At 37.7% G+C, this 25,003-nt stretch overlaps 1 protein-coding gene across 1 annotated transcript in view; it reads right to left on the minus strand.

Moving 5' to 3' along the window:
• Positions 1–746: 746 nt before the first annotated feature.
• The window catches only part of RAP2A (RAP2A, member of RAS oncogene family), a 30,500-nt gene continuing 6,243 nt past the window's right edge, over positions 747–25,003 (minus strand). Inside the window, exon 2 of the mRNA XM_080660032.1 lies at positions 747–4,521. Within this exon, the coding sequence (XP_080516158.1) occupies positions 4,284–4,521 (238 nt within the window). The 3' untranslated portion in view covers positions 747–4,283. The remainder of the gene's footprint in view (positions 4,522–25,003) is intronic.

Raw genomic sequence — 25,003 nt, forward strand, 5'->3', positions numbered from 1 at the left:
ATCTGAGGTTCTGTGGACAGTACCTCTGTTATTTTCATTCAAATTATTCTTATATCCTAAAACAATAGAGCTTCTACACTGGTGGAATGTTGCCAGGGGATTTCAACAGAGATTGAAGGCAACATAACCAAAAGGCATAGTTTAAATTGGCTTGGGAATGAATGGGCTCCTTATCAGAGCAGCCGAAGCTGTATATAATTAACAGCATCGTCAACATTCACAGGGCTCCATGTAGAACAGGCAGGTCCGCCAGCTCTGCAGACCAGCTACTCCAGCTTCTGGCACCTCAAACTCCCCGAGAGCAGAAAGATAGCTCCAAGCCATCACTGGAAGGACATTGACGCGTTTTGGTGATACTAGCAGGATCATAAAGCAATTGCTAATTACTGTTACCTAGAACAATTCTGTTAAGATTAGCATTGAGACTTCACATTAGCCAGATAGCATTATTTTGTGTTGAATAAACTTGTGGGCAGAAAATAAAAATAAAATATGTATAAAACTATTTAGGAGATAAGTTTATATGTATTTGCGATTACTGATTTTTAAATCTTGTATTACTTTTTTTATAAAGGGTATGAAAATTATCTCCTAACCTCCCTTTTAATATGACAAATTCTCAATTTTATTCAGCTTGAATATCTCTGTATGAATAATTGCCATTTGGTGGCAATTTCTAGTTGTTTTTGTATGTGGCAAATACATTTCAATCATGAACATGTACAAAACCAAGTAAAATCCAGAGAAAATTTCATTAAATAAATTTATTTGTTAAAATAATTTAACTCCAAATACAACTGTTGAATTTGCATTGAGTTGTAACTACAATTCATGTTTTAATTGAAATGTCAAGGTTTTAACAACTGACATTATTACAAAACAATAAACTGTTGTTAAATTTTAAATGGTCAGTTGTATTAGAGCTCAACAATTAACTGTGAACTATATTTATCTCTGGGAAACCCCAAAACAATAATAATGTCTGTTTCCAAAATCCACTGCAGTCATTCTTGAAACCCTGATCAAGATTTAATAGATGCACAATGACACGTTAATTAAAAAAAGAAAAGACCCCCATAGTCTTTAAGATTTGATTGGCTAAGGAGACATTTAAAGCTTACCCAGTGCTAAGACAGGACTACTGAGAAGAACAAAAAACTAAAAAACAAAACAAAAACCAACAGCAACAAACAAAATAAGCACTTTCATATTGACACATAAACAGACATTCCCACTGGACAACTCTTGAAAACAAATAGCAGACATCCTTAGGCAACATTTTTTTATTTAGAAAAGCAAGTATCAGTAGTTTTACCACAGAAAAGTGATGGCAACTGTAGTAATTAGTCACGCTCGGTCCTAATTCTACGAACCAAAGGAGAAAATCATCAAAGCACCTTTCAATAGTGTAAGAAAGATTTTATGTAATGCTTTTGATCAGATGCTGGATTGTTTTGTGTAAGTTGAACAAAATGAAAAGCATCAGTTACCGTCACTATCACAGCTTAAAAGAACCAAAAAAAAGCTGCAACATAAAACAACAGAAAAAATTTAACAAATGCTGCCTTTGTATAAAAGTAAAACAGGACAAAACAAAATCAACAAAACTTACAATATCTGAAAAAAAAATAAGTGGGTCTTTGGATCAAACCATAATATTTTTAAGGCATGTTAGAAAAACTTCCACTTATCTAGTTGCTAGTCTGATCAGGGCATAAAATAATAGTCACCAACTTTTCTCTGTAGCCACTATTATTTCATGTGCCAACAAATTTAAACCTCCTGTTCTTAAGCTTTTTATTAACATCTCAACAAACACATTCATTCAAGCTGAGTTATATTCACACCAGATGAAATACCAACAGTAAGAGCACACGAGGGTTTCCACCTTTCTGGATATCGCTGCTGACGTTCTGTCACCAAGTACGTAGGAAATACTGTGATCAGGCATCCAAGTCAGTTACTATTAACATCTTTACAGTGAAAGCCCACCTTACTGTCTGACGTGAACACTTCTAACTAAAACCCCAATTTTTAAATCATCTTTTCACCTTACATTTTGCCATACCTTTCATATTATTAAATTTATTTTTCTTATCTGCATAGCAATCCATTAGGTGAAACTGTAGAATCTTTATAGATGTTTCTAATATGGAATCTTAGTTGTCATAAATTGCTGTTAAATATGGAATTCTATCATTCTGAGAAGTTAGAGGCTTTAGAACTCAACCAATTCACTAACAAATATTTATATTTCAGTAGAGAAATCACACTTCTTAAACCTTTGATTTCTTTACAGGTTGAGTCAAATCAACTTTTTTTACACAATGAAATTTGTTTCAATGAAATTGGTTAGAACTTTTTGTCCTATAAACAAGGTGCTTCCTAATGGGGGTTTCTAAAAAAATCTATACTGAAGAATGGAAACATTCATAATTCAAAGACTTAACAACCCTGGCCTGGTTTTACCCACACACTTGTTTTCTTGTCTATAAGAAGTTACTATCCTCCTTTTTTCTATCCTTTAAGCTTAACGCCAGTTTACTAAACACTGGGGGCTACCAATGATTTCAATGATGTTTAACAAACACGTAAATAATTTAAAAGAAAAAGATGTTTTTGATACATTATATTCTGCAGCACGGATTCTCAGTATAGGCAATCATCTCTGACTTGTGCCAAATTCTTAGGAACGATAAACACACATGCACACACAACATACACTATTCTCTCAGTTACACACGTAAGACCAGAGGTTACTTGCACAAGAGTGTGAAACAACAAAATGTGGGGAGGTATGTAGACCACAGGCTCAGCGATATTGCAGTTCCGAAGGCCAAATTTACCTTGCGAATCAGCTTAAGGTACTCTCTTCAGCATTTATAACTCTGAGGTTAGGTAAAAACCCTTCCTATGCTTGACTGTATAGGTTTTTCCTGTGCCATTAGTCATGCAAACGATAAATACTTCACGACTATGAAAACCAGAAATGTTGAAGCTTGAGCACCTTTTCAAAACAAAATATTCTCTAGCTTTATTTGCCACTTCAGTAATCAGGGCAAAATTGTTATAGGAAAATTTTTATATAATTCTCCAGGAAAATTAAAGATAAAAGATTTTTTTTGTCTCTTACCTTCCACTCTATAATTTATGTTCTACTCTTAAGCCCAAATCATTTCACATGGCTATTCAATCTTTTTAAATGCCTGCAATAAAGCTCTGCTACAAGCCACCTTGATTTGGAAAGCAGTTTAACCAAGAATCACACCACAACCATAGCCCTTAAAGGCAAGAAGGAATTTGCTGCTTTAACAAACATAAAAATGCAAAATACTTGTACTGTCCTGTGAGGTTTCTGCAAACGGGAACATATGGATGCAACATGGCTTCATTTTCCTTACACGATGGTACTAGTTCAGCTACTACTAGAACGCTTCTTGTTAGTAAGGCTGCGCAGTCTCTTTGCATCACAGTTGCTTCCTTCTTGTTCAATAATGTAATAAAGACCATATCTGCTTGATTACCAGAGGGTGGGTTTGGGGTTTTAATTCAGCTCAAACCCTTGTGAGAGCCTCCATTTTCTGTGGCAAAGCAGGTGACTTTATACTTCTAAAGCGAGATTGTATGTTTACACAACCTGTTTTGACTTTTGCTCTAGCAAGGACTGATGCATGAGTTAGTTCTGTGTCACAAATTAGGATAACATCTACAATTAAGCATCAATTTTGAAAAACAGAAATGTGTCAGTTGAGCAAAGAATCTCTCCCTGTAATGCTGTTGGCAGGTCAGCTGTTATCTTACTTGACAGAATACATTGATTAGAAGCACTATCTCAATTCCTGAAGTTCAGTACTCTTGTAGGAAAATATTTCTCCTTTACTTTTTTTTTTTTACAGAAGATAAAATATTTTACTTGTAGTGGTCATAGGAATTCTTCCGGTTCCTCTCTCATGATTACTTTTAATTTATACAATAGTTGCTTCGGTCAACTCAGCGACAATGCCATCATTGCTTTCAACGGAGATCACCCTGTAGATCGATTGGCTATGCCTCAAAGTTGCAGGTGTGTATAGGAGACTGAGGACAATGGTGAAAACTGTAGTTACTGAACCCAAATGTTACTCAGAGATATCAATGGACAATCACTGGTGAATTCTGAATGAGGGCTGCTATTTCACCGTAGATTCACACCACACATCCTGCAAACTCTGCAGTCGGGCAGACGAGGCTTGTATCGCCTATGATACTGGGCAAAGCCTGTCCAGGATAGGCATTTCTGAATGCTATTGTATGTTACATGCAGAACAGCACGGGTCATCTTTGTCAGGCTGCGCAGCATAGTTCATTTGCCTCACAATTTCTGCGAAGAGTTCGTCTACCATTGTTTTACTCTTAGCAGAAGTCTCCATAAAGGGGCAGCCCCACTCTTCAGCAAGGGCTCTGCCTTCACTAGATGACACTTCTCTCTCACTTTCCAGGTCCACTTTGTTCCCAACCAAGATGACTGGCACTTTCTCATACCTAGGAGAGAATAAACAAAACACACATATATTGTAAAAGTTAGCACAAACTTCAGGTAAAATGTATTTTCTCTATATTCTACTACAAATATTCTCTTTTGTTGCATGAAAAATTATTTGCCCACTGTCTTGACAGACATCTACCTCAGGGCATTCAGCAGAGGCTCCCATAGTGAATCATATACTGGTTTTTTAAAATGATGTCTTTTAATTATTTACACACCCTTTAAAATCAATTTACCTTTCCAGATACACCTGGCAAATTATTCTCAGAATAAATCTTCTTAGATGGATTAATTTAAACTTTTTTTTCATTATGAAAGATGCTTTCTCAATATTTTTTAACATTTCAGTTGATGAGGTAATATACTTGAGTAAACAATTTATAATTGTCAGCATTTTACTATTCTCTGTAATACACAAAATTGATCATGTTCTAATAGTTCCAAAATAAGAAAAAATCTCGTAGAAATCATTAGGATGAAAAACCTTCAAAAGAAGCTACACTTTATCCCTTTATAAAACTACTAGAGACCTGATGCATGAAATTCGTGCAAGGGGCTTGGCCCTCGCAGCTGCAGCGGCTGCCTTGGCCCTCGCAGCCCCAGCTTTGTCCGGAAGGTCGTCCAGAAGGACATCCAGAAGGTCATTCAGCTGTCCAGTCTAATTAGCATATTATGCTTTTATTATTATAGATTATACTTTAGCCAGTTGAAAGATGATTATTATTTTCAGCCTGACAAGGATTAAGCATTTCAATTTGATATTATCTCTTCTTTTCCTTCCTAACTAGAATAGGTGTGCTAGAAATTGAATGTGTGTGTGTGCCTCCCCCACCTCATTCATATTCTGAAATCTAATTCCCAATGTAATGGTATTTAGGAGGTCAGGCTGTTGGGAGGTCATTAGGTCATGAGGGTGAAGCCCTCATGAAGGGGATTAGTGCCCTTATATACTAATAAGAGACTCCCTTGCCCCTATAGCCAAGTGAGGACACAGCAGAAAGAAAACAGGCTGTGAACTAGGGAAGTGAGCCCTCACTAGACAATGAATCTACCAGAGCTTTGATCTTGGACTTTCCAGCACCCAGAACTGTGAGAAATAGATTTCTATTGTTTAAACCACCCGGTCTATGATATTTTTGTTATAGCAGCCAGACTAGACTAAGATAAGGTGTCTCGGAATGATCATGTCTGATAAAAGCTAAACTAATAAAGATAACAAATGGTATGAAAAGAACAAATAAAAAAGATCCTAAATCACTTTGGAACCTAAAGATGATTCTTTCTACAATGGTTATTCACTGTATAACAATTTTACTTTAAATATCATTTTAAAAGCTTTTGTGATTGCAATATAAACCTATGTGTGTGTGTGTGTGTGTGTGTGTGTGTACTTTCCTTTAAGCAGCATGCATCTCTAATTTATAAAAGAAGTAATCTGCAAAACTGCACACAAGTGATAATAAATGTGACAGGACACAGCTAATTGTCAGAAGAGAAAACTACATAGCCAAGACTTTACTGAGGCAGGAGTCATATAGAATTTTTATCATTCAGGAAAAATAGGCAGGAATGTTAGCGACAATGCTTCTACAATTTTATCATCCTTTCAAGATGGTTCTCTCACTCACCCTAACATGTAAAGCAAACTATATTCCCAACAGAATCTCTTTTTCTTCCTTTGGCACTAGATCAAACCTAGAGTGGTCTCAATATGAGGGCATATTCTAGGCAGTGTGCCATTTAGCAATATGAAATATAAAAACAACTTAAAAATGAGTGGGGAGAACAACATCCACAGTAAAAGCTAGAATTTGGATATTACCATCTTGCAGGAAATAGGTTTGGAAAATTTACATCAAAGAGCTTTATATGAATGTACTGTATACCAACTGTGCCTATGCTTGCTGGCCTCAGGTCTCACAGAGACCTCTGAACACAGGACACAAAGGTTTTCCACATCCAGGACTCTTACAGCATCAATTATGTGTATCCTTGGCCTCTGGGTGGACAAATGGCAATGAGAATGAAGCTGCATTACAAATCTATACATCAGCTGCTTCACACACAGCCTTCTTGACCTGCTGTACAGAGAAGCTCTGTAGGGAGCAAACAGCGCCTATAGTGTTAGGACAATGTCAGTTCCTAATCTGTTTTACTTGCAAAGATATAACTGCATTTTCTTTTTCTTAGGAGACTACTATATATATATATATGTAGTCTCATAAGAAAAAACTAGGATTTGGAAGCTCAGTTTCCAGTCCAGCCACGCAGAGGCTGAAAGACAGAGCGAGTCATTTACTCTACTCATCTGTATTTCACTTCCTTGTCAGTAAAAAAGGAAACAAAAAAATATATATATTACAGTATGCTCTAGAATGCTTTGGCAGTGAAGTAAAATAAACATTAATACAATTCAGTAAAACTGGTTGAATTTAAGTTAAAAATTAATTTCAATCTGTTTACAATATGTAGTAATAAAAAAGTGATAAAACATCACTTTATATTATTAAAGTGGTGAATATTGTAACAAATACTTCTTAGTTTCAAAAGAGTATTATATGTAAAAATATTTCTTACATTTTTTAATTAAAAACTAAAAAATATGTAGATTTTTCAAAACTTGTGAATTGGCATACTGTTTGAATGAAGACTCTGAATAAATATTACCAACAGATTCTCAAAAGGGCAACAAAATACTGCAAACATAGGTCTACATATAATAACATTTAATAATTGTTAAATAAAGATGGCAATTTAGTCAGTATCAGAACCTAACCTGTCCATTAGATCACTAGCCAAACTCAGTGGTCTTTTTTTTCCTTCTGATTTTGAGAGTATGTTTATTAAAGCTGGGGACAGTGAAACAAAGGCAGGGCTTAGGATAGAACCGTGGTAGGCAAACTGCGGCTCGCGAGCCACATGCGGCTCTTTGGCCCCTTGAGTGTGGCTCTTCCACAAAATACCACGGCCTAGGCGAGTCTATTTTGAAGAAGTGGCGTTAGAAGAAGTTTAAAAAATTTGGCTCTCAAAAGAAATTTCAATCATACTGTTGATATTTGGCTCTGTTGACTAATGAGTTTGCCGACCACTGGGATAGAAGCAGCAACAGGAGAGAGCCCAGGCAGGGCTGCTTTGACCCTCTAGAAACAAAGAAGTGAGCCACACAGGGCAGTGTGGACTCACTGAGAAGTAACAGTCACAGTAACAGAAGTGAGCCAAGGCGGGGCTGCTGTTAGTGCACTGAAAAGTCAGAGAAAAGGGTGCATTGCAGGCAGGTTCAGGGGTTAGCCTGGGACGAACTGCCACTGCCTGCTGCTCCTGTGGTTGCAAAGTCTCGTGGAGATACTTAAGAGTTTAGGAGAGAAAAGTAAAGTTGCACGCCTGAGAGGGAAGAAGGCGCAGGCATGCTTCAGAGAGAGCCCCTCCTCCCTGAGGTCTTTTCTAAAACCAAGAAGCTATAGAAACTCAGAGTCACATTCTCAGAATACTTTAAAAGACTGAATAAGATCTTCAGGAAGAAAAGACATTATATGCATTTTGTAATACCGTCAACCCTAAAATAGGAGACTGTAGAAAAGATAAAAACTAGGATTTGGAGGCTCAGTTTCCAGTCCAGCCACGCAGAGGCTGAAAGACAGAGCGAGCCATTTACTCTACTCATCTGTATTTCACTTCCTTGTCAGTAAAAAAGGAAACAAGAATATCTGTTTCCACTTAACACAAAAGGTTTCTGAAAAGGTCAAAGGAGATAATGTAGGAAAAAAGTACTAGATAAATGTAGCTCGGTGTTTCTTTCCCCTTCTGCACACTGAGACCACAGCTCCAGTAAGTTAAGATGCAGGAGATGCTAATCAAGGGAGGTGAAGAGCTCCTGAGGAGAGGTGAACCAAGTCAGGGTGCTGGTGCGGTGTGGTCAGACAGGCAAGAGAGAAAGAGAAGGAGTCAAACAGAGTACAGCAGCTACCTGATGTCAGTCTATCCCTTCTCCGGTCCCCAAGCTGAGTATCACAGTAATGAGGAACTAGAAAAGTGGAACTGCCTTCCCCAAATACAGATATCTGTGGGGAAGGGTTAGGCAGCATTAGGTTGGGATGATGGAATAGGTCCTATACGTGGAAATAAGATTTGGAGAAACCTGGACCCTCCTTAAGAAGACGAGTGAAGAGAAGGGAAAAAGCAAAGAGTTGTGTTGACAGAATAGAAGAGGACATGAAGAAACTGGTTTTGCTCTCTGCTGTAGAAATGTGGTATATTAAAAAACAAACACTAATTTGAAAGAATATATGCACTCCTATGTTTACTGCAGCGTTATTTACAACAGCCAAAATTTAAAAGCAGCCCAAGAGTCCATCAGTAGATGAGTGGATAAAAAGCTTTGGTACAATAATACAATGGAATAAATACAACTTGGCCATAAAAAGGAACAAAATCTTGCCTTTTGTGACAGCCTGGATGGACCTGGAGAGTAAAAGCTTAGTGAAATAAGCCAGTCAAAGAAAGACAAATGCCACAAGATCACTTATTTGTGGAATCTAATGAACAAAATAAACTGACAAACAAAAGAGAAACAGACTTATAGAGAACAGACTGACAGCTGTCAGAGGGGAGGGGTGTTGAGGGAATGGCTGAAAAAGGTGAAGGGATTAAGCAAAAACAAACAAAAAACAGACACAGACAACAGTATGGTGATTGCCACAGGGCAAGGGGGTTGGGGGAGGTCTGAAGCAATTCAAAAGGGAATAAAATGGTGGCAGAAAAGACTTTGGGTGGTGAGCACACAGTACATTATGCAGATGATGTGTTGTAGAGTTATATACTTGAAACCTGTATGGTTTTATTAACCAATGCCACCCCAATAAAAAAATGTAAAATAAAAATAAAAATAGAAAGGACAGAAAACAAACAGCAGCAGCAAAACACCCAGACGAAGTATTCCAGTCACAGAACTGCTTCTAGCTAGTTTTGTGAATTTAGAAAATTAACTTAATTTCTTGGTTCTTCAGTTTCTTGAACTTTAAAATGAATTGGACTACAGAATTTCTAAGATGTTCTTAAGCTCTGAAGTTAAATATCAGAACAGACATAGTGGGTCACTCCTGTAATCAACACATACCAGAGTATTTGCTCAGAGCTTCTGGTCTAAGAACAACACCTAACAGGCCGATCTTTACAAGAGATATGAAAGTGCACATCAGGAGGAAGGCCAAAAGGTAAGGAGAAAACCTCAACAGATTCCGTGGGGCCAGGACACCAAGCAGCAGAGATTTCTGACTCCAACCAAAGCAGCTACAGCCAACATGCTGACTCATAGGCAGAAAGTACTCAGGACCAAGGCAGTTCTATTTCACTGACAATACTGTTCAAACACAAAAACGTGGGATGGTTTTAGCTATGTGAATACTGAAGGCTCTATTGAAAACTGCCTGTCGCTGCATAAGTAACTAATAATAAACCATCGTGTATCATATACTTATTCATCCATTTAATGCATACTTATTTGATAAAAGACTACTATGTGCTAGATACTATTGTAGGCACCTACAGATACATAAATGAATAAAACAAAGATATCTGCTCTCAAATAATGATAGTCTAGCAGAGGAGACAGACATCCTATATAATAAAAGGCTAATACAGGCAGTCCTCAGGTTACGTCTGACTCGACGTACGTCATTTCATGGTTATGTCGCCATCTCCATTTATAAAAAAAAAAAGTTCTGTCATTTCGACATATGTACATATGTGCTTTATGTTTTTTATTATTTATTTACCACAAGTAAAGGTCAGGAATTGTTAACTTTCTTTTAAATTTTTTTTACTGTTTCACTTCATTACTGCTGTGTATGTGCTCCATGTGAGTGACGTAGGTGCTTATGTAGGTGGGTTCCGACTTACGGCGAAAATCATGTTACATCACGCCATAGGAACGGATCTCCAACGTAACCCGAGGACCTACTGTATGCAAATTGTCCCCTCAGGAGTTTGACCAACAGGGAGTTTGACCATTTACTATGACATGTGCTGATCACCAGGGGGCGGCGTGGAACGAAGAAAGGCTCTGGCCGGCAGCCGGCAGATGGGAAAGGAAGGCCCCGATCAGCCCTGATCGCTGGCCAGGCCTAGGGACCCTACCCGAATTTTGTGCACTGGGCCTCTAGTCAACAGTAAATTATAGGTTTACTGCAAGGTGTTAAGTGCAATGGGAAAAAGAAAATGTAGATCAGCAAAGGGGCTGTTGGGCACAGGTTCAATTTGAAATCACATGACCAGGGGAGGCCTTGTTGGGAAGGTAGCCTGTGAGCAAAGATGTGAAGGGAGTAAGGGAGTTTGCCAAGCAAGAACCTGGGGAAGAGTATTTCAGGCAGGATATGGACTAGACCAGGGGCGGGCAAACTTTTTGACTCGAGGGCCACAATGGGTTCTTAAACTGGAATGGAGGGCCGGAACAAAAGCATGGATGGCGTGTTTGTGTGAACTAATATAAATTCAAAGTAAACATCATTACATAAAAGGGTACGGTCTTTTTTTTTTTATTTCAATAGTTTTATTCATTTCAAACATTTTAACAAGAAGAATGTAAACACTAATTATTATAATTTGAAACTTCAAAAAATGGAGGAATCATAGCACAATAACATACCTTATATTGAAGATGGCAAAGGCAAAATAAAATTGCCTAACAAAGGAAAGGTACAAAAGCCTTTCAAATTAAACTTAAATAAAATAATTTAAAACTAAAACAAATAGAAAAGAACAAAATGTGTAAACACTAAATTAAACATTTTCTTTAGTGCAACTTCCAAATTATGCCCTGGACGTAGATGTAGATGGCAATGTAGACTGGGTTGAAAGGTTTTTGGTCTTTAAAACATCAACTTCAGTGGAACAGTGTTGTTGGTCTCCTTTTTAGCTAATGCTCTGATACTGTGCTCTCCAGGGGCGTGTCTCCCTACATCACCACCATAACGTGTCTACACATTCCCAGGGTGATGTCGGGGGACGCGTCCGCGGGCATTACAAGGAGCCTCTGGAAGATTGAGAGGTTGTTCCTTCTACTGAATGGGCGGATATAAATCCGCCCACTCAGAAGAAGGAGCTGCGGCCGTGTTTCCCGACGTTGCCATGTTAACACGGCTGCTGGTGAGGGAGCGGAGGGGAGAGCAAGAGAACCCTCTGCTCTTTCGGCTCCGCGGGCCGGATAGAACAACCGAACGGGCTGGATCCGGCCCACGGGCCGTAGTTTGCCCACGGCTGGACTAGACAAAGTGAAAGGTGGGGGGAGTGGGTATGGTGGTTCAAGAAATAGCAAATGGCCTGTGGGGTGGATAACATCCTGCAATTCCTGCAGCCAGCAATCCTGCAGCGTAGGAAACTTGCTCATTTTATGCTAAATGGGACTAAGGAATCTGGGTAGCAGACATAGCCTCAGCAGACGAGTGCGACATATATGACAGGGCCAACTATACTGTTAGGAAGACTAGGCATTTGGTTAGTGGGGATGGCAGTTACTTCTTTTCATGTCCTATATTTATTAATAGTTTTGTGCGTTGTCTTCATTTTTCCCCTTTTCTAAACATTTGGGAATAAAGTTGAAGATGCAAAATTCTAAAAATATTTATGTATTATTGTTAACCTGACCATGAGCAGGATAGCATCTTGTCCACATCTTAAACATCAGCTGGTTTCTCATCAACTTTAGTGCATCTTCTTTGATATTTCCTTTAAGAGCATGACCAGGGTCATACAGTGGCTGCTGCTTATAGTCTGTGAACAAATACTTGTGTTATTAACATGAATTTTCATATTATTGTATTCAAGAGCATGATTATATAATGTATTAATAAAGAAAACTAGTTCTTTTAAGCAACTGCTTAATATATTGAATGAAACTTCAGAAATATTGGCTTGAGTATCACTTAGCTGTACAATGTTGATGGACTTAGTGAGGCAGCTTTGTAAATATGAATAAAAGCATTTGATGTGTTACCAAGGAAAAATGTCAAGAACACTTGATGCTTAAATCACTTCCATGACTTGACTAAAGTTATGTTTGAACTTCTTTAGTGATGCAATGAAAATAGGTTTTCTTCCTTTTCTCCTTGCTCATATTAAATACATAGTACTTATGAAAAAATAGTCTCTGGGAAGACTTAAATAGAGAGAGAGGAAAATGAAAAACATTCTTACTCTTATCATCATGAGAATAATCACTATAACTATTTTGCTGTATATCTCTTCAGACTATTTTCTTATACATATAGATATATATTTTCATTTAAAAAGTAGCTTCAATTTTCATGTACTATCATGGAGCTTTCCATTGCAATATATGCTATGACTACATAGTATTCCATTTTATAGAATCTATGCAATAACTATACCATAATTTAATTACTTCCCCCCCCCCCCGCCACTAATGCATATGAAGGGTTCTCATCCCCTCACTTTTTTCACTAACATAAACAACAATATGATGAACTAACTATACCTAGAAGTGTGATTTCTGTCTCAAAGGTGCACATAATATGTGTGTATGTGTCTGGCACACCCTTTGAACCAGAAAAACCTTATTTCTAGGTTAGTTCATCAGATTGCTGTGTGTCTGCGTGTTCATCACCAAACACACACACAGTCTCAGTGGACCCAGAAATGTATACTAAAAACAATAGTGCTTAAGTTAAGAGTGCCTGTTTCCCCACCCTTGGAATAGACATTTTTAAACTTTCAAAAAAATATGGCAGTTCTGCAGAAAGTACTGTTTTTGGCTGGGAGTTGAAGTCTCCTACCACAGCATGCTTGCATGAAACATCAATACTTCTTGTAAGAAAAACATGAGCTAAATAAGGCTGTCCTCTTCCTCTAAAGTGACTTGTTTTGATGTGACTAAATATTTCACTTTAAAGGGCATTTCTGGTAATTTAGCTTAAATAATGAAAGGAAACCGCAATCTTTTGCTCTGACTTTCTCTTGGTTTCAGAATACATATTGAAGAAGAACAGAGAGAAATTGTAAATGTAGTGTAAAACTTAAGTTAAGGAGAGTAATGATACTAAAAAGACATTTAAAGTTTTCAGGGATATTCCATACTATTGTAAATGAAAATAATCTGCTTTCATAGAAATCAAGAGTTGACATTTCATCAGAAGATTGGATTCCTAACTGTTTGATTGTGAGGGATCAACTGATCACGACAATGCAACTCAGGCATTTTAAATGTTTTAAAAAACCATTAAGGGTGCTCGCTTTGGCAGTACATCTACTAAAACTGGAATGATAAAAGAAGATTAGCATGGCCCTGGCGCAAAGATGGCAGGCAAATTCATGAAGCATTCCATATTTTTAAGACTATCAGCTGACTTCTCAACAGAAATTTGCAGCCCAGAAGGGACTGGCATAAAATATTAAGTGATGAAAGGGAAGGACCTACCATGAAGACTGCTCTATACAGCAAAGCTATCATTTAGAATCGAAAGACAGATAAAGAGCTTCCCAGACAATAAAAAGCTAGAGTTCATCACCACCAAACCAGTATTATGAGAAATATTAAAGGGTTTTTTTTTAAGAAGAGAAAATAAAAGGATTAAAAAATGAATAATAAAATAGCAATTATATACTTATCAATAATCACTTTAAATGCAAATGAATGACATGCTCAATCAAAAGACATAGGTGAATGGATAACAAAACAAGACCTTTATATATGCTGTCCAGAAGAGACTCACTTCAGATGAAAAGAGACACACAGAATGAAAATAAAGGGATGAAAAAAGATATTTCATGAAAATAGAAACAAACAAAATGCTGGAGTAACAATACTTATACCAGACTAAATAGATTTTAAAACCAAGGCTACCATGAGACAGAAAGAGACCCAGCAATTCTACTACTGGGTATTTATCTGAAGAAACCCCAAAAAGACATATACACCCATATGTTCACTGCAGCATTATTTACAACTAGAGGCCCTGTGCTCCACATTTGTGCACTGGGGGTTGGGGGTCCCTCAGCCCGGCCTGCGCCCTCTTGCAGTGTGGGACCCCTCAGGGAGCGGGCCTAAGCTGGCAGTCGAACATCCCCCAGGGGTCCTTAGCGCTGCTGCGGAGGCAAGAGAGGCTCCCACCACCACCACTGTGCTCGCCAGCCGTGATCCTGGTTTCTGGCTGAGTGGCGCTCCCATTGTGGGAGTGCACTGACCACCAGGGGGCAGCTCCTGCGTTGAGCGTCTGCCCCCTGGTGGTCAGTGCATGTCACAGCGACTGGTAGATTTACATTAACTAGGGTTTTATTATATAGGACAGACAAATAAGGTGTTAGAAATTACTTTCAAGTTAAGGCAAACACAAAAAACAAATAAACAATATAAAGACTGTAATAGCTGTAACAAAGAAAGCAACTACTATGATTAATATACAATAAATTGGGCAGGCCAATATTACATGAGGTGATGAAGAAAGGTATCTCTAGGGAAATGAAATCCAAGCAGAAACTTGAAGTTGAGAATTGAGTCAGCCATAAAAAAAACTAGGAATATTTTAGACATAAGGAAAATAAAATGTAAAGAGAGGCAGTAGGAAAGTGCTAGGCTTATTCAAGAAAAAAAAAAAAAAAAAAAAAAAAAAAAAAGACCAGCATGACTAGAACATAAAGAGCAAGGGGGAAGAAAAGCATGAGAGATGACTGAAGAAGAACCAGGGGGTGCTGTTCTAAGAACAGAAGAAAGCCATTAGAGGTCTTTCAGCAGTGAAGTTACATGGCTTATGTGTTAGGGATCAATATGGCTAATATACAGAAATGGATTTTAGGGACACAACAGCAGAAGCATGAAAGTAGTTAGGCGATGACTGTAGTGTTCAATCTAGGCAACAAAGATGACTGAAGTGTGATGAAGGCAATAATAGTAGAAATAAGATTTCAAATATATTTTGGAGGAGCACGAAAAATACATAATAATGGACTGGTTGAAGGAGACAAAGTGTGTAGTGGTTTTGAAAAAATAATGACCCATGCGTAAACTATTGTACTTAGAAGTATAATTTTATCTTATGACTTAAGAGCATAAGATTCCAACGGAACGACCATATATGCCTCCTATTACTCTGTTTCTAATATACCTGCACTGTGATCATGTTTAAAATTATCTTGATTATCCAAATAACTACTTATTATAAAGGAACTTTCAGTATATCATGGTGTTCTTAATAAACTTTAAAAATGATCCCCTCTTAGGTTAAAATTTACAAAACCATTTTTTCCCTGTAAAAGTGATTATTTCCTTTTCCTATGAAAGTTTAATTTTTTCAAATATCCTATTCAAATTAATTCATGTTTATCTTAGTATTGCTTCTGGATTTCCACCTATCCTTTACTGAGTCTTTCTAAAGATGTATGTTGTTTCCAGATATAAATTGTTCTTTTACTATATAAGATAAAAATAAATCGCCACTCAAATTTTACCTAACAATATCAAATGTTGGCTAGGATGTAAAACAAATGGAACTTTTTTTTAATCTTTATTGTCGAAAACATTATAGATGTCCTCTTTTTTCCCCATGGACCCTCTCAAACCTGCCCCCACCTCCAACAATTGGAACTCTTAGCGATGAAACAGTAACCATTGGTATAACTACTTGGGAAAATCAGTTGGCAATATTTATTAATGTTGAACATATGCATATGTCCCAAGAATTCTACTCCTATGTATACACCAAGAGAAATTGTATATATATATGCAGAAAATGATAAGTACTAGATTGTTCACAGTAGCATTACACATAGAACTCCCATACAGAAACTATCCAAATGCCCATCAACAGAATAATGAAGTCATAGTATATTCATACAAGAGGACTACTTCACATCAATGAAAAATTAACAACTGTGACAAGAAACACAGATGAATCTCACAAAAAGTATGTTGAAAGACAAAGGCCAGAAGCTCAATAACAGGCAAAATTCATCTGTGTTGGTCTTTGAGCACAAAAATGTCAGGGATGCAACATGAGGAAACCTGCTGTGTTGCTTGAATGTCTGTCCTACGTCTTCACCTGGGATTTGGTTACGTGTATGCACTTTGATAAAAAAAAAAATTGAAACAAGAAAAAAATTAGTAAGAGAATTATCTAAAGGATTTTCTCATTAAAATAGGAATAGTAAAATAACCTTCAAGACAAACGGAGTGAACATGCATATTGGTTATGGGGTTTAAATCACATGAAGTGCATGATTAAGTTGATCAGTCAGTTTATTACTCAGCCAAATACTGCTAATCAATTTCAAATTTCTGGCCAAGTCCTATGCTGTTTAATTTAAACTCAAAACAGGCTAAAGACTAAAAGTGTAATAAATACTAATACCAAAGTATATGTTATTGGAAATAAAAACAATAACAATTCTGAACATTTTCTTCTTCACTATCAGATCTATAAATTGCAGCCATTTGACCACAATTTGTTTCAGCATATCAAGATAACACAGTACTTCAAATATCCGTGCAAAAAAGAAAAAATATGATGACTACATCTAATCGGCTTTTTATTTATTAGAAATGAAGATTATCTACCCAACTAATGCATTATTTGTGAGGAAGTGTTTGCAACTAGAAGCCTAATAAATACCTTATCATTTAGGAATCAAATGCAAAAGTTGTCTAAATAAACCAGTTGAACCTTTTTTTCTTTTAAAGCAAAATATTTGCGATACCAGAATAAGGTAGAGTAAAGCAGTTGTTGGTCTATATTTGATACTTTAATGTGTAGCTAACTTTCAATCTGCATTTTAATGTACATTCAGTTACCAAATCAAAAATATATCATTTTCAAATCTGTCAATAAAGTATGATCTTCTTATATAATTTAAATAGCAGGGAATTCAAGCTTGGACCCATATATGAAGAACACACAGCTTTAATTTATCGAAGGAACAAAGGTGTTCAGACATATCTTTAAGGAGAGTTGAAATCTGAAACCTGTGCATTAAGAAATAGGTCCCCCTGCCCTGGCTTGTGTTACTCAATGGCTAGAGCATCAGCCTATGCACCGAAGGGTGGCGAGTTCAATCCCTGATTAAGGGCATGTACCTGCATTGCAGGTTCGATACCCAGCCCTGGTTTGGGCCTGTGTGGGAGGCAACCAATCCATCTCTCTCTCTCTCTTTCTCTCTCTCTGTCTTATACTCCCTCTCTCTCTTTCACACTCTCTAAAAATCAATGCAAAAATATACTAGTTTACTCAGGTGAGGATTAACAAAACAAAAAGAAATAGGTCCACCTATTATACTTGAAAAGACTAAATTGAGTTGATTGTTCAGGAACATGCAATTTGAACTGTTATCTAAATTCATAAATTAAAAAATATATATTCTCAGCACACCTTCATTTCAGAACTCTTGGCAAAAATGTTTATGAATGAAAATTTATATGTATCTGGTATACAAAGTTCAATTACAAATACTTTTTAAAAGCTACCTTTGAATGAAGAGGACTTAAGGATGCATAAAAGCTATGATGAACTAAGACTTCTTAGAACTTTAAAAATTATTAATAGAAGAGCTTTGTCCTGGAAATTTTTCTACTTTTGATAGTAAAATCTTAAAATATTTATTTCCAAATTACTAAATACAAACAGCTCTGAGTAAAAGTGAAAAAAAAACAAACTCACACACAAAAATCTACCAGCTTTCAAAAAAGCTCAGGTTATTGGACCAATAAAATTAGCATTTCTTCTCTCCAACAATAAACAGCTCGGGGGAAGAGGACATCAAATATATATAACATGTAACTGGTTGGTTCTCCTGGCATGAGATTGATTGATGTCTATTAAAAAGGTTTTTTCATTTGAACCAGGAGAAGTAACAGGTGACAGATGGAAAAGGCAAAACAAAACAAATGCACAATAAAGAAAGGAACTGGAAACTATCATTATTGGCAGAGATTAGGTGCCCAGCAGCTGCCAATGGAGAATGATGAGCTACAGATACTTCCACAGGTTTCACGTCAACTCTGAAGTAAGTTAGAAACAGTTATAAGAAATCGTGGTGCAAGCAAGGAGAATGGGTGTAAAGCAAAAAGTCTTCAATAGTCTCTAGTAGTTAATCAGGTTGAGATGAGAAGTTGTAACAACAGGTCTAGTATACTAGTGATTACAGGGGGATGGGCAGAGCAAGAATTAATTGAATGTGAGAAAATATGTCCCTTTATTTTCATTTCCACTATAAAACCACTTTCATTCCCTAAATAACTCATATCTGAGATATCTGAGCTATGCAACAGTCTCCTAACTGGTCCCACCTCCAATTCCTCACCCCTCTCCCAGTATCCCTAATCCACTACCTTGGAAAAATGTGGAGACTCTACAATGACTAGATCAAGTCTATCCCTATGTTAACAATCAAGGCTAACCACAATTTAGTCACTGGCTAAAATCAAGATGGAATGCACTACAAAGGGGGAGAGAATTGAATTTGGATTTAGAGGACCTAAAAATAAGACCCAAGTTGGATCCCTTGAATATGTCATGTGACCTTTCTGAGCCTCAGATTCCTTATTTGTGAAACAGAAATATTAATGATACCTAGTATTATGTTAGGAAGATGATGGTGATGACTTGACTAATAATAGCAAGCTAGCATCAGTAGATGTTTTAGTTACTGCAAGATACTACAATAAGCAGTTTAAAGTATTATGGATACTGTAAAATACTACAGAAATGCTAATTATTCTTTTCTAAGTTTTCACAAACTATCTGTTAGTAAATCAGTTCTAGAACCGAAATTGTGGTGACATCTGTAAAAGAGCACAAAAATTTTTACTTAGTATCTTATCTCCTATCTCTAGCTTCCATCCCCCTGGCAAGGAAAGCCAAATCTAACTATTTAGCTTGAAGATCATTAACCCTTGTGAAAAAGGTTTGAGAGAAACAGGATAGATAGTGTTCCCTCTATTCAGAGGCTGAAAATTCTTTAAACAGAAGTATCTTTCTTTATCCTATTCATGTTTTCACTTCAAGCATTGCTAAGGCAAGTCACTAGACATGAACCATGGCTCTGAAGCTAGTAAGGCAATGTGGGGTAATTAAAAAAGAAAACAAAACTCCGTAAAACTAGTTCTGAAATAGTTTTCTTTCTGCCTTGAGCAGGCTATGCTACCTTTGCAGTTACATGTGGGCCCTCAGGACAGAAAGGGCCAGGTATATTTTTCTAGGTAGCCGTATGTCCAGTGCTGGAATTAATTCTTGATACTTATAGGCATACAAAATAGAATGAGTTAATGAAGTGGGCAAAGGGGGACAAAAAGGGAGGAAATATGTGTGTGTGTGTGTGTGTGTGTGTGTGTGTACCAAAAAATGTTTACGTGCACTTTGAATAATTATAAAGGGAGTGTTTATTAAAATGTATTTCATTTTTAAAATTGAGCTATCAGCTGCTAAAGTGTATGTTTTTTTGGAGTCACCCTGCATAGATATATAATTAACTCTACACTGTCAAATATATATTTATTTATAGTACATTTTATCAGATAGTTATCTTGTACTTATTTTGCGTAATGCCCAGGGCAATGTTATACAAATGATGTGGTTACAGCCGTAATATTTGATGCTGACAGTGATGACTTTTATACACAGACAGATAAAACTTCTTCTGGAATCAATTTATTAAAAACCCTGTCAACACATTACTATATATCCATCAAGACTGTTAAAATTATCTTCATCCCATGCAATTTTTGGAATTTATAAAAAGGTCTATAATTGCCCAGCTGGTGTGGCTCAGTGTTGAGCATCGACCTATGAACCAGGAGGTCATAGTTCAATTCCTGGTCAGGGCATATGCTGGGGTTGCAGGCTCAATCCCCAGTGTGGAGTGTGCAGGAGGCAGCTGATCAATGATTCTCTCTCATCATTGATATTCTATCTCTCTCTTCCCCCTCCTTTCCTCTCTGAAATCAATAAAATTATATATATATATATATATATATATATATATATATATATAAAGTCTGTAATCAACATTTTTAAAAAGAAAAATGTCACCTGGGGTGGGGTGGAGTTTGGGCAAAGGGGGACAAAAAGGGAGGAAATGGGAAACAGCTGTAATACTATCAACAATTAAAAAGAAAACTGTCATTTAGCAAATATTTAATATTTATGCTTGATTGCTTTTTATAAAGTATTTTTAATATTTAAATTATATATGTAAAAAATCATTACCATTTTCTGTGAGTCACAAAAACATATTGTCACCATTTAAAGCCAACATAGTCTCCAGGGGAAGAGAAAGGCTCAAAGCCAGACGTCCTCAAACTGCGGCCCGCCGAGGACATTTATCCGGCCCGCCGGGTGCCGCTGCCTGTCCTGCTTAGCAGCCGACTTGTCCTGGGCCCGCAGTGCGCATAGGAATTTGTTCATAGTTTTTTTTTTAAACTATAGTCCGGCCCTCCAACGGACTGAGGGACAGTGAACTGGCCCTGTTTAAAAAGTTTGAGGACCCCTGCTCAAAGCAATCAGGGTCTGTGCCCTAAGTTCTCTAACATACTCTACTATCATTTCAGATAAAGAGGAGAAAACAAAGGAAAAGATGGAATTGAAATACTAGATTAGCTATATAATTTATGTGGATATGATAAGGCAATTGAGTCTCATTCCTAAGAAATCCTGAGGCAGCACATTGTTTGATAAATGCCCGGACTTCATTCCTATTTATGTAAATTTTGGTAAAACATTTTTTATTGATATTTTAGAACTCCTACGTAAAGAAATACTTCACATTCTGTATCTCATTGTTTATTACATTATACTAGAGGCCCGGTGCACGAAATTTGTGCACTGAGGGGGGGGGCGTTCCCCCAGCCTTGCCTGTGCCCTGTCACAGTGCGGGAGCCTCACAATCGATCGCCCCAAAAAGGTAGGCCTTGCCCACCCATCCAGGGCTCCTTGATGGATTGACCCCAAAGAGCTAGGCTGGAGCCAGGGGTCCCGCTTCCGTGCCATGTGGAGCCGGGAGGAGGCGGAACCCCCAGGCAGGCTCCATGCCACATATGCAGCTTCAAGCCCAGCCCAGCCCACCTGTGCATGCCCACTGTGAGGGCAACTATCTTGTGATGGTGTGACGACCACTTAGGCTTTTATTAGTAAGAATTACCGATGAGGAAACTGAGAGTCAGATGATGTTAACTTGACCCTAACTACATAACTAATATGTACTGGAGCTCAGCTTTAATGACAGTAACACTTAACTGTCTTCAAAGATTAGACCAATATGCACAATTAAATAAAACACTGAATTACAGCAATTATTATATATATAGTATCTGTTATGGTCATTGGAGAACTAAGTTAAGGGTAGGATGAATTTAGAACAAAACTCTCCATCCAAAAACAGAGAAAAACACTCTTAAGATTTCATATTTGGAGAGTTGTAAAGATACCTAGTAAAGAAGAAAATACTAACGTGTACTGAATTATTAATAAAATGTAGGATTTCCACATTTGAATTATTAATCTTTAAGGGGATACTCCTAGGAAAGCATGATAAATAATACTAAATGTTTTAAGTAAAGGTTTACAATGTTTCTCTTGGGTAATTTTACTAATTGATTTTAAGACATCTGTAAGTATAGTTATCTTCATCTATTTTTACTGTCTTATAGGGAGAGCTGAATCAATATTTTCCTGGACAGATGCAGCAAACCGCTTCAAACCATCAGTTTCCAAAACCTCCTCAGCAACCTGTGGCAGTACTAGAGAATCCTTGCAATCACATACTAGTCTGAACAAGAGCCCGTTCTCTGTCCTAAATTTTCACAAGGCAGGTGCTATCCTTCCTTATCAGAATAAACACAATTACAGAAGTATGTCCTTAAATTTCTAACATGCACAACAAACAGTAATATACACTTTCTCAAAAGTTACACTTTAGCCCTAGTTGGTTTGGCTCAGTGGATAGAGGGTCGGATGGCGGACCAGAGGTCCCAAGTTCGATTCCAATTGTTGCTTTGTTTCTGGACTTCCCAAACCACGATTTCAATATAGTATGCTATTAGTATTTGATTCAGATACCCAGTAACCTTATTTTGACTCACAGGCTTAAAAAAAAATATTATTTCACAGCACTTACCCTTAATTTAAACTGAAATTTATTAAAAGTCAGTGTAATATATAGGTGTATTAGAGTTTTCCTACAAGAATAAAAGGCAAAATAATTGGGCTATTATATTAGGTCTGATATTTTAAAAAAAGGTTTCAATCTTTTAGAAGTCTCAAGTTAAATATATTCAAATATTATGTTCATTATATACCAGCTGTGGGCAAACTACGGCCCGCGGGCCGGATCCGGCCAGTTCGGCTGTTCTATCCGGCCCGCGGAGCCGAAAGAGCGGAGGGTTCTCTTGCTCTCCCCTCCGCTCCTTTACTTTGAATTTATATTAGTTCACACAAACACTCCATCCATGCTTTTGTTCTGGCCCTCCGGTCCAGTTTAAGAACCCATTGTGGCCCTCGAGTCAAAAAGTTTGCCCACCCCTGCTATATACCATGTTAAAATCTTAGCAATGAGAGGTTAGCTATTTTTAAATATTTTATAACCTTAAACTTTACCAATATATTCATATTTTACTTATACCTTTTATTAAAATGCAGATATCTAAAATTATAGCATTACCATTATTGATACTATTCTACTGAAAGACTCGGTTTGATCTGATAAAGCATAAAGGTATGTTTAAGAAACTTTTCCCTGTCAGGCTCGGAATAATTTTTAATATAATGGACCACAACTGTCAAAGTAACAAGTAAATAAAATGGCAAATATATATGGCAAATTTTTGCACACCACTAAAATTTCATGATATATTTCCCACAGAAATACTACCTTTAATTTTTACTTTTGTTACTATTCTGTGTCCATCAGTTTGATCTCATTTGAAAGTCCACTCATATACACACTCAAATATTTTTCCAAAAATAATTTAAAGAATTTACAACTCTTGTTATAACATAGGCCAAAAAAACATCCTATATAATAAAGTAATATGCAAATTGACCATCACTCCAACCCACAAGATTGCCACCTCCATGTGGTCCAAGATGGCTGCCACAAGATGGCCAGCAGGGGAGGGCAGTTAGGGGTGATCAGGCCAGCAGGGGAGGGCAGTTGGGGGTGACCAGGCTGGCAGGGGAGGGCAGTTGGGGGTGACCAGGCCGGCAGGGGAGGGCAGTTGGGGGTGACCAGGCCTGCAGGGGAGGGCAGTTGGGGGCGACCAGGCCTGCAGGGGAGGGCAGTTAGGGGTGATGGGGCCAGAAGGGGAGGGCAGTTAGGGGTGACCGGACCAGCAGGGGAGGGCAGTTGGGGGCAACCAGGCCAGCAGGGGAGGGCAGTAGGGGCAATCAGGCCAGCAGGGGAGCAGTTAGGTGTCAATCAGGCTGGCAGGGAGTGGTTAGGGGTGATCAGGCAGAAGCGGTTAGGGGTAATCAGGCAGGCAGGCAGGTGAGCGGTTGGGAGCCAGCAGTCCCGGATTGTGAGATGGCCAGCAGGGGAGGGGAGGGCAGTTAGGGGCGATCAGGGCCTAAACGGGCAGTCGGACATCCCTGGAGGGGTCCCAGATTGGAGAGGGTGCAGGCTGGGCTGAGGGACCCTCCCCCTCCCCCCCCCCCCCCCCCGCACATGAATTTTGTGCACTGAGCCTGTAGTAAGTACATAAAATCACAAAAACAAACACACATAGTAGGTCAGAACAGATGGAGAGAAACAGGTAACAGGGCAAAATTGAAACAGAAGCAAAGGAAACCCTAAGTATAGAATCATACATCCTTCCCCAGGGACTTAGGTTCTCAAGACAATGGCTAAGAGAAGAACTGTGTAAAAATAAATTATCCTTGAAAAAAACAAATCTTTAAGTTAAGTATGGTATACATGGTTTTAAAGATGACTGCTTAGAAATATATATGAAAGTATAATCTATGCATTTTTATATGCCATATGTAATTTCAAAGAAAATAGCATATAGAAATTAAATTACTCAAATGTATTGCTACTGAAAAATTTTCCAACTTTGTTGGCACTTCCATTGGTTGTATCCTCTAGAAACATTTTATCAGTTCCTCCATCTCCTCATTAATGTTTATCTGTTAATTAATTACCCAACTTTTTCCTAAAGGAGAGCTAGAAAGTCAACATTACCCAACTTGCTTAGTGGCCTGAATATTCTCATTCAATGGTCACTACGTCACCTTTCACACTTTACCGCTTCTCTCATTGAACGGACTAGATAGAAGTACTCACAGAATGTCAGAGCTGAAAGGAGATCATCTACTTCATCTGCAAAGTGAACTTAAAAAACATGCCCTTTCAGGAAAAAATTGGGCTGTAAAAAGTGACTCATGGCTATCATGCTCTGTACCTTGGAGGCCCAGATTTTTCTTACAATTTTGGTTCCTGGAGATATCAAATTGGGGAAGGAGGTGCCTCTGGAGGAAGGAATGGTGACAG

The sequence above is a fragment of the Plecotus auritus genome (assembly GCF_963455305.1).
Source record: "Plecotus auritus genome assembly, chromosome: 3".
Classification (NCBI taxonomy): domain Eukaryota; kingdom Metazoa; phylum Chordata; class Mammalia; order Chiroptera; family Vespertilionidae; genus Plecotus; species Plecotus auritus.